This window comes from Leptodactylus fuscus, chromosome 4, assembly GCF_031893055.1.
Source record: "Leptodactylus fuscus isolate aLepFus1 chromosome 4, aLepFus1.hap2, whole genome shotgun sequence".
Taxonomy (NCBI): domain Eukaryota; kingdom Metazoa; phylum Chordata; class Amphibia; order Anura; family Leptodactylidae; genus Leptodactylus; species Leptodactylus fuscus.
The window spans coordinates 99,104,041-99,120,834 of NC_134268.1; the positions used below are offsets into that span (position 1 = coordinate 99,104,041).

At 45.4% G+C, this 16,794-nt stretch overlaps 1 protein-coding gene across 1 annotated transcript; it reads left to right on the top strand.

Moving 5' to 3' along the window:
• Nucleotides 1–3,584: 3,584 nt before the first annotated feature.
• SOX4 (SRY-box transcription factor 4) lies at nucleotides 3,585–7,796 on the top strand. Its single transcript, XM_075270873.1, has one exon. It carries the CDS (start codon nucleotides 3,926–3,928, stop codon nucleotides 5,093–5,095), a length of 1,170 nt encoding a protein of 389 aa, XP_075126974.1. The 5' UTR covers nucleotides 3,585–3,925; the 3' UTR covers nucleotides 5,096–7,796.
• The last annotated feature ends 8,998 nt before the right edge of the window (nucleotides 7,797–16,794 follow it).

Below are 16,794 nucleotides of genomic sequence, written 5' to 3' on the forward strand. Positions count from 1 at the left end.
TAGTAGAGCTCAACGCACACTCAGCTCTGCTACATCTCGGGTGTAGCAGAGCTCAGCGCACACTCAGCTCTGCTACATCTCGGGTGTAGCAGAGCTCAGTGCACACTCAGCTCTGCTACATCTCTGGATGTAGCAGAGCTCAGCACACACTCAGCTCTGCTACATCTCTGGTCTAGCAGAGCTCAGCGCACACTCAGCTCTGCTACATCTCGGGTGTAGCAGAGCTCAGCGCACACTCAGGTCTGCTACATCTCGGGTGTAGCACAGCTCAGCGCACACTCAGCTCTGCTACATCTCGGGTGTAGCAGAGCTCAGCGCACACTCAGCTCTGCTACATCTCGGGTGTAGCAGAGCTCAGCGCACACTCAGCTCTGCTACATCTCGGTGGAGAGGCCTTCCAGGCGAAGATAGAGGCATCACTGGAGATGTCTCTTGAAGGATTGGGGACACCCCCAGTGCTGTTTGAGTGCTGGGGCCCGCCCCCAGTGCTGCAAGAGAACTCATTTGCATACAGAAGAAAACCGGGATTTCTACCGAACGGCGGTGCGGAGAAGACATCTAAAGGTAGGGGAAGAATAGCCTTTCTTAAGGCTATTCCTATGTGGTAGGGACAAAAAGTAGCATTTTAATGATAGAATTCCTTTAAGGATCTGTTTAACATATGTGTTTTTCTGGTGTATACACTAAGAACATGGGCAAAACGCAACGTGCTTTAGGCCTTATTCACATGTTATTCTTATGTTCGCTTTCTTAATCTCCATAAATCATCCTTTTTTCTTCTCAGTGAAAAACATGGCAGGAGGAGTATCAGTGCCAGTACTTTCTGGTTTGACAGCTCTCTTCATTCCAGCGTTTCCGAGCACCAAATCCATGAAAAACAGACGGCTCCGTTTGGCTTGAATAGGTGAGTCTAGGAAACTAAAACTCTGAAAGTAGTTCATGGTGCAATTTTTTTGTAAATAAACCTGTGAGGAAAAAAATGGGAAAGTGATCAGTGCTTCTTCCCTATTCTTAGTCCATGTGCTCCCAGATATGACGTGCTCTTCTCAATAAATCCTGCTACATAGAAGTGGCCGGAGCCTGAAAGGTTAAGAGGTTCACACATGGCAGCGAAGGTGCAGGACCCTGGACTGCGGCAGGATGACACACGTGTGAATATACCCTAAGCAGGTGGTACAGGTAACTAATGTAGAAAGCCTCAGTAACTGTAGAGCTGCTGTATTACTAGGTGCTGTGTCTGCCTGTACGAGCCATGGATGAGGCTCAGCGCTGCCACCCAGCGTCCTCTCTGTCAGCCTGACCCGACACAGTGCGAGCAACCTCGAGTGAACTCTTACCCCGTCAGGACAGCAGACAATGGCAGTGAGGACAAGCTCCTGCCCCTGCACTGACATGTCCGCACACCGAGCACCTTCACCGCCTGCAGCCCGGATACAGCGCAGCAAATCATAGCGCTGTATCCGTGCAGAGCGGAGCGGGCGGCTATAGGGCGGCAGCAGAGCTGTCTCCAGGCGCCGCTCGAGCCGCGCTGCACGGTGGGCGTGGACGGTGTTACCAGGCTGAATGGCTGCCACCCTCCCCTTCAGGACACATTTGGGGATGTGACAGGCTTGTTGCGGGGCAGAGCGTGGTGCAGCATGACAGGCGGCGGTACACGAGGGGGTTAATGTGATGTCAGCCACCGAGCAGCGTGCTATGAATAATAGTGACAGGAGCCCGTGCAATCAGAGCGCTGCTGACCTCAGCCGCCTCGGGTTCAGCAGCAGCAGCGGCGGCGGCGGCAGTCTCTCCTCCCATCCCCCACCGCAGACAGCCAGCCAGACGGCGCACACCCCCTGCTCCAGGAGAGGGGCGTGTCCTCATTGTGTAAACAAGGCCGTCCCGGCCGCCTCCGCCCCGCCCCCAGGCCGCTACATGCGGACAAGACAGGGAGGAGAAAGTGTCGCCCCCCTGTCACCTTGTGCGCGCCCTCCCCGTGCAGCTGCCGCTCCTTGCCGCCTTCTCACTGGCCTGGGGCAGACTCCTCACCATCAGCACGTGTGCTGGCCGTGCCCGCTGCCGTACCGCGGTGTACCGTGTGACTGCCGTGCTGAGCGGGGAGGTGTGTCATGTAACAGGCTGTGGTGTCAGGAGCGCTCCATGTTCCACCGAGGCAGACCGGTCTGTCATTGTGCGCCCTGGGTACACCCCCTAGCACCTAGCGCACATGACAGCTGTGCATAGCATCTAATGCATATACAGTATCATACATACATGTGTCATGTATAGACAATAACAGCACATGTGCTCGGTGTATACATGAGGCTAGTGCAGTATATATATAGACAATGAGGTAATGCTGGGAGCACTGCTTATATACAGTTAGCTCCACACTACATCTGTCTATATGGTATGAGGTAATACTGTATACTGACATGACACAGGGAGGTGTACAACAATGCTGTCACTATATATACTATTGTATATTGGGGTGAGCAGTATATGGATACGGTATAGCATATAGATACCTACTCCTCACTATGTGTTTACATTCTGAGATGTGCAGTACACACACACATATACAGACACAACTAGTGACATAATGCTGTGTATGGTCAGCTATGTATATAGAGAAATACAGGGAGATAACAGCTGCTCAGGTGTGTAATATGTATATAGGGAGAATACTGTCCATGGTTATATATACATGCACAATGAGGTGTATATAGGTGCAGGCAGTGAGGTAATGCTGTCTAGTATGCAGTATATAAGGCTAGTGAGGTATACAGGTAGGAAGCAGTACATATAATGCCATGTATCCCGTATTACATGGACAGTGAGGTAATAGTGTGCACATGTAGGTGAGCCTGTATAAGGCACAGACATGTAGTATGTATATACGTGGGGCTGTCTCTAGTATGCAGTATATATAACTAGTGAGGTAATGCTGTGTATACAGGTAGCTTGCAGTACATATAATGTCATGGATCCCGTATTACACAGACACTGAGGTGTGTACACATATGTGTAGGTGTGAGTACATCCATGAGCCTGTATCCATGTACATGTAGTGTGTATAGCTGCTATACGTGGGGCTGTCTGTAGTATGCAGTATATATAAGTGGTGAGGTAATGCTGTGTATACAGGTAGGTATCCCGTATTACACAGACACTGTGGTGTGTACATGTATATAAGGCACAGACATGTAGTATGTATAGCTGCTATACGTGGGGCTGTCTGTAGTATGCAGTATATATAAGTGGTGAGGTAATGCTGTGTATACAGGTAGGTATCCCGTATTACACAGACACTGAGGTGTGTGCATGTATATAAGGCACAGACATGTAGTATGTATAGCTGCTATACGTGGGGCTGTCTCCCCCGGCCTCGCAGGAAAGTTTGCAGTGTGAATCGGAATGAGGTCAGCTCTGGAGCTTCTCATTGCACGCGGTGATTATTATTGCATCGCGATCCCAGCCAATGGGCCGCGAGGGGGCGGGTCTTGGCACGAGGAAACGTTAGAAACAGCCGGCGATTGGCTGCCAGGCGTCCCGGGAAGGGATAAAGGGACGCGGAGCTGCATAGAGCAGCGCTGTTAGCTGTGTGAGGAGCGGCGCTAGTGTGTACACCGCCTCCTCCAGCCCATACACTCCATGTCTCCTGCTCCTCTGTGTGTGTAACCCCCGCACTCTGCTCACTACTCAGGACTACACACACATACACCGCTCCTACCCGGGATCCTATGCTCTAGCACTGCAGGACTGCAGCCCTACAAACTCATAAGAACTCCCTCCAGTGATAATAAGTCATAAAGACAGAGTGATGCCTGCCAGCGGCTGCTGGAGCTGCCAGTAACCAAGGAGAGCAGCACAACGTGGCCGCCTCATCCGTGTGTTGGATGCTCCAGTGCCTGGATCAGTGTGCCGGGACACCACAGCCGTCACCATGGTGCAGCAGAGCAGCAACGCCGAGAACACGGAGGCACTGCTGGCAGGAGAGAGCTCGGAGTCTGGGGTAGGCATCGAACTGGATATGGCATCTTCTCCCACCCCAGGCTCCACTGCCTCTACCGGGGGCAAAGCTGACGATCCGAGCTGGTGCAAGACCCCCAGCGGCCACATCAAGAGACCGATGAACGCATTCATGGTGTGGTCGCAGATCGAGCGCAGGAAGATCATGGAGCAGTCCCCGGACATGCACAATGCCGAGATCTCCAAGCGGCTGGGCAAGCGCTGGAAGCAGCTGAAAGACAGTGACAAGATCCCCTTCATCAGGGAGGCCGAGCGGCTGCGGCTCAAGCACATGGCCGACTACCCGGACTACAAGTACCGGCCCAGAAAGAAGGTCAAGTCTGGCGCCTCCAAGCCTGGAGAGAAGGGCTGCAGCAGCCCGGGGGCAGGAAGCGGGAACCCCGGCAGCTGCAGCTCCTCCAAACCCCCGGTGAAGAAGAGCAGCAGTGCCAAGCTGTGCAGCAAGCCGCACACCAAGCTGGTCCTGGGCAGCAAAGCCTTCCCTGAGCAGCCGTGTATCCTGGACCATCACTCCCTGTACAAGTCCCGGACTGCGGGCTCCTCCAGCCGACAGGCCGCCCCTGACAGCAAGAAGCCCAAGCACCGGCTCTACATTTTTGGCGCACCCGGCTCGTCCCCCATGGCCGTGCCCGCCAGTCCGACCCTCAGCTGCAGTTCTGGGGAGGCCAGTGACCCGCTCAGCCTGTACGATGACGGGGCCGGCTCCATGCACAACTCCCCGGACTCCCCATCCGAGCACAACGGCTACCCGAGGGCGTCCTCCCCGGCCCCGTCCTCCTCTCACTCCTCCTCTTCTTCGGCTGCATCCTCCCCCTCCTCCGCATCCTCCTCCTCTTCATCGGCTTCCTCCTCGGACGAGGAGCTGGAGGACGAGCTGCTGGAGCTGAATCCTAGCCCGGGCTTCGAGAGCATGTCACTGGGCAGCTTCAGCTCGTCGGCCCTGGACAGAGACCTGGACTTTAACTTTGAGGCGGGCTCCGGCTCGCACTTCGAGTTCCCGGACTATTGCACGCCGGAGGTGAGTGAGATGATCTCCGGGGACTGGCTGGAGTCCAGCATCTCCAACCTGGTGTTCACCTACTGAGCCGGCATCCGCTGACTGCGCCTCTGCTTTACACGGACTGTCTGTGCCCACCAGAGAGAAGCACTGCAGCCTGGGCTGATATCATCACATGGGGGCTGGCTACTGCTGCACACACCGTACAAGCCATTCAGTCCTGTGGGGAGGGAGGGAGAGAGAGAGCAGCTGCTCTGCCCAGTCTTTAGCAGCACCAGTGCAGCTTTTACCTTCCACATGGAGAGGAGAGGAAGGAGCACAAGGAAAGTTTTATCAATAGAGACTTCCACCTTCTGATGATTGATGTAGTGGCTGGGAAGCCCCCTGCAGCCCAGGACCAGGGGAGGCTTCACTAGCTCACCCTAATGGATTTGCACGTCTGGAGAAGGAGGGCACCTTTGGGACTGCCAGCTTTTTTTTCTGCACCCATCCATGAGAAGAGATGGACATTGATACAAGGACACTACTTGGGCAAGGAGGAGAGATGTTGTTACATATTTATGTGGTACCTGGGGGGAGAGGGCGGCTCTTTTACAGTGTGTTTCTCAGAATCGTGATGGTGTCGGATTCTTTCACTGGTGGGTTAATAATATAGCATGTTATCCTGTCTCTCTTTTAAGGTTTCTGTAAGACTGTTGAACAGTTTTAGTGTTAGGATAATCTACAGCCGATAGGTGGCGCTATGTTTGATTCCTAAGAAAATCACCAGCTTTTTTCTCATTTCTTAACTCTTGAAGGATTCAAACGCAACTCAAATCTGTGCTGGACTTTACTAATGATTCAGGACCAAATTGTTTCTCAGTCTCAGAGTATGTATGTGTTCTTCTTAGTACTCGATAGCTGTACATGGACAGACTGTTCGTTTTTGGGTTCCCTTTCTCATTGGTGATCCATATTGTTCCCCCCCTTCTTGTATATGTACCTTCAGCTCACATTTTCTATGTGGACCTATTTATACTGGCCAAACTTTTTTATGTTTCCTTTTGTTTGGTAGCTCTCCTTCCCTCTGCACACCATTTTTATGTCTCCTTCACTGAAGGGCTAGAGTTTTAACTTTTAATTTTTTATATTTAAATGTAGACTTTTGACACTTTTAAAAAAGAAAGAGAGATGAAAAAAACGTTTGATTATTTTCTCAGTGTATTTTTGTAAAAAATATATAAAGGGGGTGTTTTAACCGGTGTCAATTGCAGTTTTGAATTTCCTGTCAATACTACAAACAGGGAGGCTGGTTGATATCTGCAACATACAATAATAATAATACAGTTCCACCAGCCTAGTACTTACTCCATGTTTACACACTTCAGTCTGCAGGCTTCTTAAAGTCACAGCATCCCTTCCAGCCTAGTGCACTCAGTAGTCACACCTCCAGAGGACTCCTAATACACTGTATATCGGTTAAAAACTTAAAAAAAAAAGTCTTTGTATTAATAATCTTGTGTAGTATTTATATAGCTCTTTATAACTCTACTTCAGAGAATTTTTTTTTTTTTTTTTATTATTGTGCCGTCATCTCCTCAGTGGAATAGTGGCAGCACATTGGGTTTGGCACTGTTAATGCTTCAAGGAGGAGAGGAACAATGTTAGTTGCCTGTTTCCAGTAGGTAAACGCAGGGGTAGAACATTGAGCCACACACTTGTCTTTTTTTGTTAGAACGCCATGCCAGTCTCCTGTAACCATCAGAGGCTTGCTTTTTGTGACCCTTGAAATATGGTTACCCTCAAGGGTCATGCAAGCTGGTCTGTATTCAGATGCTTTAAAGCAACCAGTGCACATTCTAAGCAAAAAAAAAGGGATCCTGTAGCTTTAACTTCTAGACCACATATTTGCACTTTTTTTATATTACGAAAAAATAAAACCGTGCCGTTTAAACCACTGGACCTATCTAAATGCCGATTTGAGCTCGCGACACTATGTACTGCATTTTCATTCTCGTATTTGACTATTTAATCCTTTCTACTTGTCGCTAAACTATGATTGTTTTAGTCTCTTTTGGGCATGATGATAGCATATGTATTCAGGTTTCTAGCTATTGTGTTTTAAGATGATAAAAACAAGAAAGTGAAAACATCTTTGTACCTTTTAAGTCTATTATAATAAGCAAAAAAATGACAAAAAAAAAAAAAGATTGTGTGTTTTATGTATGTATTACATGACAGGCACTAGAACTTCTGCCAGAGCAGGCAGCTCTGTTTTTAACCTAATTTTTTTACATTTTTTTTTGTAATCCATCCTGTGCAATATGCCGTGTAAAATACTTTTGTCTAACCATCAGTCCACAATACAAAGATTTGAGGCATACCTTCATGCCAGCTAACCATGGTTATTTCACTGCCTGTCAGATTGTTGATATTCTTCTGTAAATAACTTTTTTTAAAGGAAATAAAATCAGCTGGAACTGAACCCTTAAATTTGATTGGTTTTGTCTTCCTTGTGTGTTCCTATGTGGGGGATACTGAGCCTTCCCAGAGCTGGGACTGTTGCAGGGGAGGAGCCAGGGCCTGAAATGTAACTGCATTGGTCCTCGTACTTAGAAAAAAAAAAATCCAAAATGTAACACGGTGACTTCTATTCTGAACACGTACAGCGCAAGTAGGGAAATAAAATCTTGGCAGGCCATTCTTTCAAGTAATGAGTAAGTGTCACAGCTTGTTCTGTCTAGGAAATTTCGAGGAATACTGTATGCAGACTGATAACCTCTTTGTTTCTTCATGAGAATCCGAGTGTATGGTAAAACAAATTATCGGAGGAAAAAATAATTTATAAAAAGCAAAGAAATAATTTCTAGGCATAGATTTTTTTTTATTTGATGATTTAGCGCCCTGTAGAGCCAATTAAACCATAATATCATTACTGTTCATTATAGGTCTGAAAGAGATGCAGTATGTTTATTAAAGAGAAAATGCAGGAAGCATACAATGTGAGAGATGGATTGGAAGTGCCAGCACTGCTGGTATATGACTTATAGGAACGAAAAACAGTGCCAAGAAGGAGTCTGCAAAAAAGGTTCAGATGATAAGACCGTGCAAAATCCTATTCCCCTCTGTGAACAAACAGGATACACCATCCAGCTTCAGACTATACCATTTTGCCCCTTGAAAAGCTAAAGGAACCATTTGTCATGCAGAGCTGACCTTGATGTCTAGAGATGAAATTCAATGCTCTTCATTTTCTTAGGATAAGTCCTGCTAGACATGATTTGTACACCAGTTCAGTATGAACTCTTGTTTCTTCCAGTGTTCACGTCTGGTCAAAGATAACATGCCTGTTTTATCATGAATGTCATATGGTATCATAACGTTGCTGCAGCTAATATGTCATGATTTCCCAAAATTCCTTTTAGCTTAAATAGGACTTCTGTTTTTAGGTATCTGATAAAATAGCATAGGGGATAAGAGTCAGATCGCTGTGGGTCCCCCAATGATCAGGAGAAGGGACTGAAAGTCCCCCTAAAGCCAGTGTGCTTGCAGGACCGGAGCTCCATTCACTTCTTTGGGGATTCCAGGAGTGTAATATCTGGCACACCCACCACTCGATAGAAGTGAATGGAGTGCCAGTCATGCTAGTGCTGTGATGTTCCATTCACAAGTAGGCTTTAAAGGGAGCTTCAGTTCCCCGTTCTGATTGCTGCGGTACTGGTGATCAGGCTACCCTTGATCTGACATTTGTCCTGTAGATGGGGGATATATGTCCTCAATAGCACAACTTTTTTTTCTTTATTGATAAAATGTCATAGTGGGAGTTCCCTGTTTTGGACCCTCTACTATAAACAGAGTGGATATTCTATTTAGTGAAAGCAGGTCCAGTTCTAGCACCATTTAATACTACTTTTCCCCTGCAACTTCTTCTACAACTGATAGTCACTGTGGGTTACAGAATCTACTGATTTTCAGACTACTGATTTTTGAGGGGTTTCTGATGAGAGATCTATTTTAGGGTCCATTCACGTGGAGGAAAATGGTGAGGAATTTGGTGTGGAATTTTCCACGCTGAAAAAAACCCCCTCTAATTCAGTTCAATGGGTTCTGCTAGCTTTTTTTCCACTAGCAGAATTTTCCGCTAGCAGAATCCATTGAAATCAATGGGAGGCTTTTTTTTTTCAGCGTGGAAAATTCCACACCAAATTCCTCACCATTTTCCCCCACGTGAATGGACCCTTACAGGGAACCTGTGAGTGTGGTCCAATCCACCTCCAATTTATAAAACAGATGTAGAAATCTAGATGAATGTATAGTTATTGTGGGAAAAGATTTAGTATGACTTGTAACTTACTGATTGGAATCCCTGCACTTTCTATGCTTAGGAGTCCAGTGGGCGGTCTCATGCAAAGATTGAGTAAGTTACAAGTTGTACTAAATCTGTGCCAACAATAACTATATATCAATCTGCTCAACCTCTGTTACATAACAAGGGTCCAACAGATCAGACCTCATGACAGGTTCCCTTTAAGTGTGCAGTTACTCCTATAGACCATAAGCACTTGCAGGATTTTCGGTGGTTTTTAAGGTAATTTCTTTTAGCTAAGCTCATGAATGGATACAATGAAAGAAGTAGAAGTCTTTTTTTTTTCCTTTAACTTTTCTTTCTTTTTATGCCTACGCCTATGTTTAGGTAGAACAGGAATGTACAAATATGTTATTTATGGAATAGGGGAAATAAATAAAAAACGCAATGTCTGCAAGTGTGATCCTATTCATACACGTATTGGAAGTACAAGTTCTCTATCACTATACTCTAGATATACTTATTTTTTCCTTTTGTGCATCTTTCTGGATTAGTTGGGTACTATTAGAATATAAGTTTATGCAGTGTAGTAACATAACTGTGTGTATTTGATGCTTTACACCACTTTTTTAGTAAAACATTTCGAACCTCCCAAGATAAAGCACTGAAGATTGCTTTGAATCTAATGAGCCCAAAGTCAGCCAGCACCACAAAGAGATTAATAGAGGAGAGGTCAGAAGGTGCCATAAATGCTTCCAGCAGCACCAACAGCTGCAGTCCTTCTGCTGTGATAAAAGAAAGATCACATGAAGAAAGAAGGTGGAGGAAACTGGAAGGAACAACAGGGATTCATCGGCCTCCTAGTTCATAAACCTACTTATATATATGTACCAAAGGTAGCTTACATCCTACATATATAATGGTGAGTACTGAGTGTGAATGCTTAATGTAGAGAAAGCCATACACTAATAGTCTACTGGTAACTTCTGCTGGACGTTACAACCTGAGAGCCTATGAGACCATAGTGTCTTAGCACTGATACATCTGTGTCCATAGCTGTCAGTCATTACTTAATGGGGGACATTCCTTTATGTCACACTGGAAAGATTGCACTCAGAAGAGACTGCTCAATATTTCTTATGCCTGGTAAACTGTGGCCTTTAGTAATACTGTCGTGGTTTTCATTTAGTTCTCTCAGCATGTCCACAATGTGAGTACTTTCAAGAGTCAAATGCAGCATTTAGTTTTTTTTTTAATTCTTAAGTATTAATAGGCTTACATGTTTTACATGGTATTGTGCTGCAGTCAAACTTGGCTGGTTTTATTTGTGTCAGTCTGGGTCTTAATTTATGTCTAATACAGTACATTGAGTATTTCACATAATAGTGCAGGACACAGAGTCCTGTTATGCTGGTAGTGCCATAGGCTTCTTGCATTAGGTTCTATTCACATGTCCTATGTACTGGCAAGTGCTGCCTGTCATCCAGTGGTGAACCTAGCCCCTCTGCTGCCTGAGGTGGACAATCAAAAATCGCCCCCCTCTCCCCCGGTATTAAGTCCGGGGAGTGGGGTGTTGTTCATCTTTTGATTGTCCGCTCCAGGCAGCACGAGGGGTTGGGGATGCTAGCGGTAAAATTACAATAAATACAATTCAGTAATATTTTGTGCTGTAATACTCACAGGAGACATCTTCCCACTTTTCCCGTCTCTTCCCTTTGGACCACCATGACCACTTCTTCCAGCTATTACTTGACTGTAAAGTTTGAAACACATACATCTTTGACTCCTCACTTCTCCACGTACCCAACCCCTATAAATAAATAAATATATATATATATATATATATATATATATATATATATATATATATATATCCCACAGCGGCCCATGCAACCTATATTATGCATCACAGTGGCACAATAGACTGTGGGGCATAATAGAGGTTACAGGGGCCACAGTGGACCTTTCAAGCTCTATTATGCCCCACAGTTGCACACCCCTGAACTATTATTATACTCGGCGGGGTCTTCTCAGACCCCCGAGTATAATAATCGGAACCCCAGGGGAGGGGAGGGAATGTAATAAACAGTGTTACTTACCTCTCCGGGATCCGATGTTAATCCTAGCAGGCTTCGGGCCTATATGGTAATGTGTCAGACGGCACGTGGTCTCGGATATTACCATATAGGCCCAAAGCCTGTGGTAGCAGTAACAAGCTGTTACCATACAGGCCCAAAGCCAGATCCCGGAGAGGTAAGTAACACTGTTTATTATGTTCTCTCACCTCCCCTGGGGCTCCGATATAATAATAGCATTAGTGGATCGCAGCCTGGGCCCGGGCCTATTCACTACCACCCTCCGTGGCCTATAGAACAAGGTGAAGCGTGGGCGGCAGTGAACAGGTCCGGGGAGGTTGGTAAATAGGCCACTACCTGCTGGGGGATACTCAAGCAGGTAGCGGCCTATTATAAAACAAACAAACAAACAAAAAAGTTAATTTACTTACCGACCTCGCGCTGCTCCAGCTGCCACCTCCTCTTCTTTTCCCGGCACAGTAAGAGGTCTGCGTCTCAGCATAGGTGGCATGATGACGCCGCCTGCGCTGAGACGCAGAGGTCAGCGCAGGAGAGGGGCCGCTCGGGTTGTTTTAAGAGCGGCTGCTCTCTGGCGTTAGTATAGAGAAAAAAAAAAGTAGAAAAAAAATTTAAAAATCGCCCACGCTGCCACCCCCTCCGCAGCGCCGCCCGAGGCCGTCACCTCACCTCATTGGAGGTGCGGTGCTGCTGTCATCAGTGATAAAGTACAGCATACTGTACCTTCTGATAGATCAAAAATACCAGTCTGTTTTCATGAACCAGACTTTCCAGTTGGAAGTCACTGGGTTCATGAAAAAAGGATGCATGCAACTGTGTGAATATAGAATTATTGTATTATTCTTTTGTTTTTTAAACGTAAAACAGCCCCACATGAGTAATAATGTAAATGCTCATGCTTGGCCAGTAACAGGGCAGGAGTATCCAGGAATATAGTGAGGAGGCTGAGCACACCAGCTTTTCTTAAATATAGCCCAGTTTCTACACTGCATCTGGAAACATTTGGTGTCAGTGACCCCTCGTTCACATCTGCATTTGGTAATACATTCAGGGAGTCCGCATGGGAGCGGCATACCAAACGCATTTGCAAACGCTGTGTAGTAAGAGCACACGGATCCATAGACTATAATGGGGTCTGTGTGTTTGTTGTGAGATCTCTACAGAGAACATGCGGAGAGGAAAGTCTATGGGGTCAGTGTTTCTTTTACTGCTCAGCGCTTGCAAATGCGTTCGGTAGTCCGATCGAGGGGTCTCCATGAAGAAAAGAGAAGCATCCTGCCCTGTTTTGAGGCAGAAAAAACACTGAAATTCTATATAAATAATAGGTTCCAATCTGGTCTAGACATATATTTTACACTACAATATATGTAGATAAGCACAGATCAAGTTAACACAGAAATATAAGCATACTGCAATATCTACAGCAGGCTTATTGCTTTGCAGAGACATTATGGATGTCACCCATGCAGTGCACACACAGGTAGCACATCGATGTTGCCTCAGATTCACAACCATATATGGACTTACCTTTAGGGTATGTATAAAAAGTGGAAAATGAAGAGGAATCTATCACCGTATTCAGCCACAGTATAGCTGAGACAGAGTGACAATCCAGGGTATCAGCATTCCATAGTGGCTTTCCACTGCTGATTAAACAATGGGAGGAAGATTTGTGATGGAATCTGCCCCCAAACCGTGTCAGACATCCATTGGAAGAAATTGATCCATTTTTGTCCTTTATTTAATAAACACAAAAACCTAGTTTATGATAGTGGAGCCACACACAGTTCAATAATACAGAGCTTCCTCACTCTGCCACTATTGAATAGAGAAGGGGGGCCTGTGCCACTTATCTTTGCACTTGACATCTGCCTGACGGTTGTAGAGATCCAGATATCAGATTTAAAAACTGAAAGTTAAGTTCACACATTGAAGATCTGCCTAGATATGATTTGTCTTTTTACTAGAGAATCTTCAGACTATCAGAGACTCAGATTGCTGCTATGGGTATGCTAAGAGTCTGTAAAAGAATTAGCCCCCATTGTCATTGTGTGGAATCTGAAAGAAAAATGGACATTCTCTTTAATCTTGTGGAAGACAAAATCTTTACCTAGCCTAAAAAATGTAGTATGGACTTTACATGTTATTACATGTCTACAATATGCAGTGTCTATATCATTTCCCTTTTCAGAAGATGTATCAATGCAATTGTGAGTTTGCTTATACAATATGTCATTATTTTAACACTTTATCAAACATTGTTTTAATCATGACACATAAGATGTATTATCTATGTTCAACATCCTAAGAGCAGATATTATGTGCACATTCATACAACTACAACTGAGCCAGAGGAACACTAAATATAAGAATTGACACTTTATTTACTGACATCTCATTTTATTGAATTATTAAAGGGATCCTATCATTTAGAAGGTATTTTTTCTCACTAACACGTCAGAACATCCTTAAGAAAGGCTATTCACCTCCTACATTTAGATGTCTTCTCCGGGCTGCCGTACACAGTAAGTAAGCGGCCATTTTCTTGTGGCCTGTGGGCATGCTCAGTCAGCTCTGCCCAGGCCCAAGGCCTACAAGTTTCACCGCCTGCGCCGGAAGAAGACACAACAAGAGGATGTTCCTGACAAAGATGGAGGCGACGCTGGAGAGAGTTCTCTGGCCCGCCCCCAGTGCTGCAAGAGAACTCGTTTGCATACCGGTAAAAACCGGTATTTCTACCGAACAGCGGCCAGGAGAAGACATCTAAAGGTAGGAGGCGAATAGCCTTTCTTAAGGCTATTCCGACATGTTAGGGAGAAAAAATACCTCCTAAATGAAAGGATCCTTTTAAAAATGTTTCTCTTTCCAATCCCGGTTATTGTCCCACTGATTCTTAAAGCGGACCTGTCATGTGCTCATGAAAGTGCAGTATTATATACCGCTAGAAAGCCGACAGTGAACTATTTCAGCTATCATCTACTGACTGCCAGGCCCCACTTCTGGCTTCACACCTAGCCCCTACAATTCGTCTAAGCTGACATCCCCACCATCATCATAGGTGACTTCAGCATTCTTATTGACACAGGCCATTCAGTTGCCCCAAAACTCCTATCACTTGCTTCCTTCTATGGTCTCTAACAGTGGGACCTGCACAGTTACCCACATAAAAGGGCTCAGGACCTTATCTTCAGCAGCTTCTGTTCTGTTATCTAACCACTTGAACATTTCTCATCTAACTTGCTTATTATTATTCTATTTTTATTATGTTTAAAAATCAGCATATTATTATTCATAGCACCAACATATTCCACAGCACTTTAAAGACATTTTCAATCACTTCTTGAAGGAAAGCCACAAAAACACAAGGAGAACATACAAAGTCCTTGTTGTCCTTAGTCAGATTCAAACCTAGCACCCCAGCGCTGCAAGGCTACTGTGCTAACCACTGATCCACTATGCTTACTTTTTGAGCCTTAAACTACCTCCAGTCCAGGACCAGCATAACAAGGTGGAAACATCTAGACATTCACAAACACCCCAGAACTAGGCAAATTAACGGGTTACCAAAGTACACCAATCTTCCGGGGTTGCTAACCGGAAATGAGAGCAAAGTGACTCAAAAGAAGATCTCACTACAAACGTCGTTTAGTGGGCTGGTCTTAATCCATTCCTCCTTTGGCATGAGAAGTGCCTTCATTATTCAGAAACTCCATCCTCTTAATATTTATGGCACATCTCTGGAGGTCCCATGCTCTAGAATTGGAACATTCTCTAATCAGGGACTGGCATAGATAAAGTTACATTAATTATAATTTCCACCAGTTTTATGGCACATTATAGTAAATAAATAAACCCCATCATGTCCCTCATATTAACCCCTGTGTGCCTCATATTAATAGGAATAAACCCCATCATGTCCCTCATATTAACCCCTGTGTGACTCATATAAAGGTTACTAATATGTGAGACATATGGAGGTACTAATAAAAGACCTCAATAATGAAGAGACTTAATTATTACCTCCAAGTCTCTCACATATCAGTAACTCTTACACAAGAGTTAATGTGAGGGACATGATGGGGTTAATTGCTATTAATAAGAGGCGCATGGAGTTACTAAACTGTCATGCACAGGGACAGACTTTATGTTGCTTGCTCAAGAGTATCCTGTGCCCAAAATGTACATGTACTGGCGGAAAATAACAAATCATACAATGTCGTATATCGAAGTATATTAACCTGAAATACCTCTGTCCCAAAGACACTATGTACAGTTTCTCACAACACCGTATAGCAGCTGAAATACTTGATTATGTAACTCCAGCCTACAGTTCTCCTCACATCTCGCATCCCAGCTCATAACTTCATTCTCTGCAATTACTGCTGAAAAGCTTTCCCCCCTACGCTACAATTCATACCTCACCACTTCTGTGCAGTACCCAGCCACTTCGTCTTACCAGGGTCGGACTGAGATGTCTAGGGCCCACCAGTGGAATTGTTTCTAGGGGCCCACCGCCAGGACCCTGCAGATCAGCGGTACCGAGACAGGGCGGTTAAAGGTAATAACATGTTGGGAGCCATGCTACTCACGCACTATACCATGTGCACTACATATACCTACTGCTACAGCCTGTATGGCAAGTGAACAGCATGGCTCCTAGAAATGTTACCATTACCCGTAGCTGAAGTGTCCTGGAAAAGCTGATTTGCAGAGGTCCTGGCTGTTGTACCATCGCAGATGTAATATTGATGGCCTATCCTAAGGACAGACCATCAATATGAGAAAGATGGATAAATCCTTTAAAGTGGTTGTCCAGGAATTGGAGCAACTCATGTGGTGGGTGGGAGGTGTAAAATAAAAAACAAATAAATAAAAAAAGAATACTCATCTGTCCTTGGCGCTCCGTTGTCTGCCGCCAGTGTCCATTCAGTCTCGTACTGGCACTCCTTGCTGGGAGTCCTGCACCTCATGTGATCGCTGAGACCAATTAGGTACAGGAACTCCAGAAATGAGGCCATGAGACCAAACACAGGCGGGGACAGCGGGGTGCTGGGGACAGGTGAGAAGGCTCTTTTTTTAAAAAAAATATATATATATTTTTACACCTCCCTGGCGGCCACCACAGTGATCACTCCAGTTTATAGACAACCTGTTTTAAGGGGTTGTCTGGGCCAAATATTTTATGGCCACTTCACTGGTCCCCCATAATGTATGGGATACAGTGATGGGGCCATTATACTGTGTGGGAGCAGTGATGGGGCTAACATATTGTGCAGAAGAGGGATGTTAAAATGTGTGGGGCATATTAAAGGGGTTTCCAGGGTTAAACTTTTTTTATGGCCTATACTCTGGATTTCCACAGCTATTTTTTTAGCCGCGTCTCACTGTTGGGCCTCATCCTTATTATC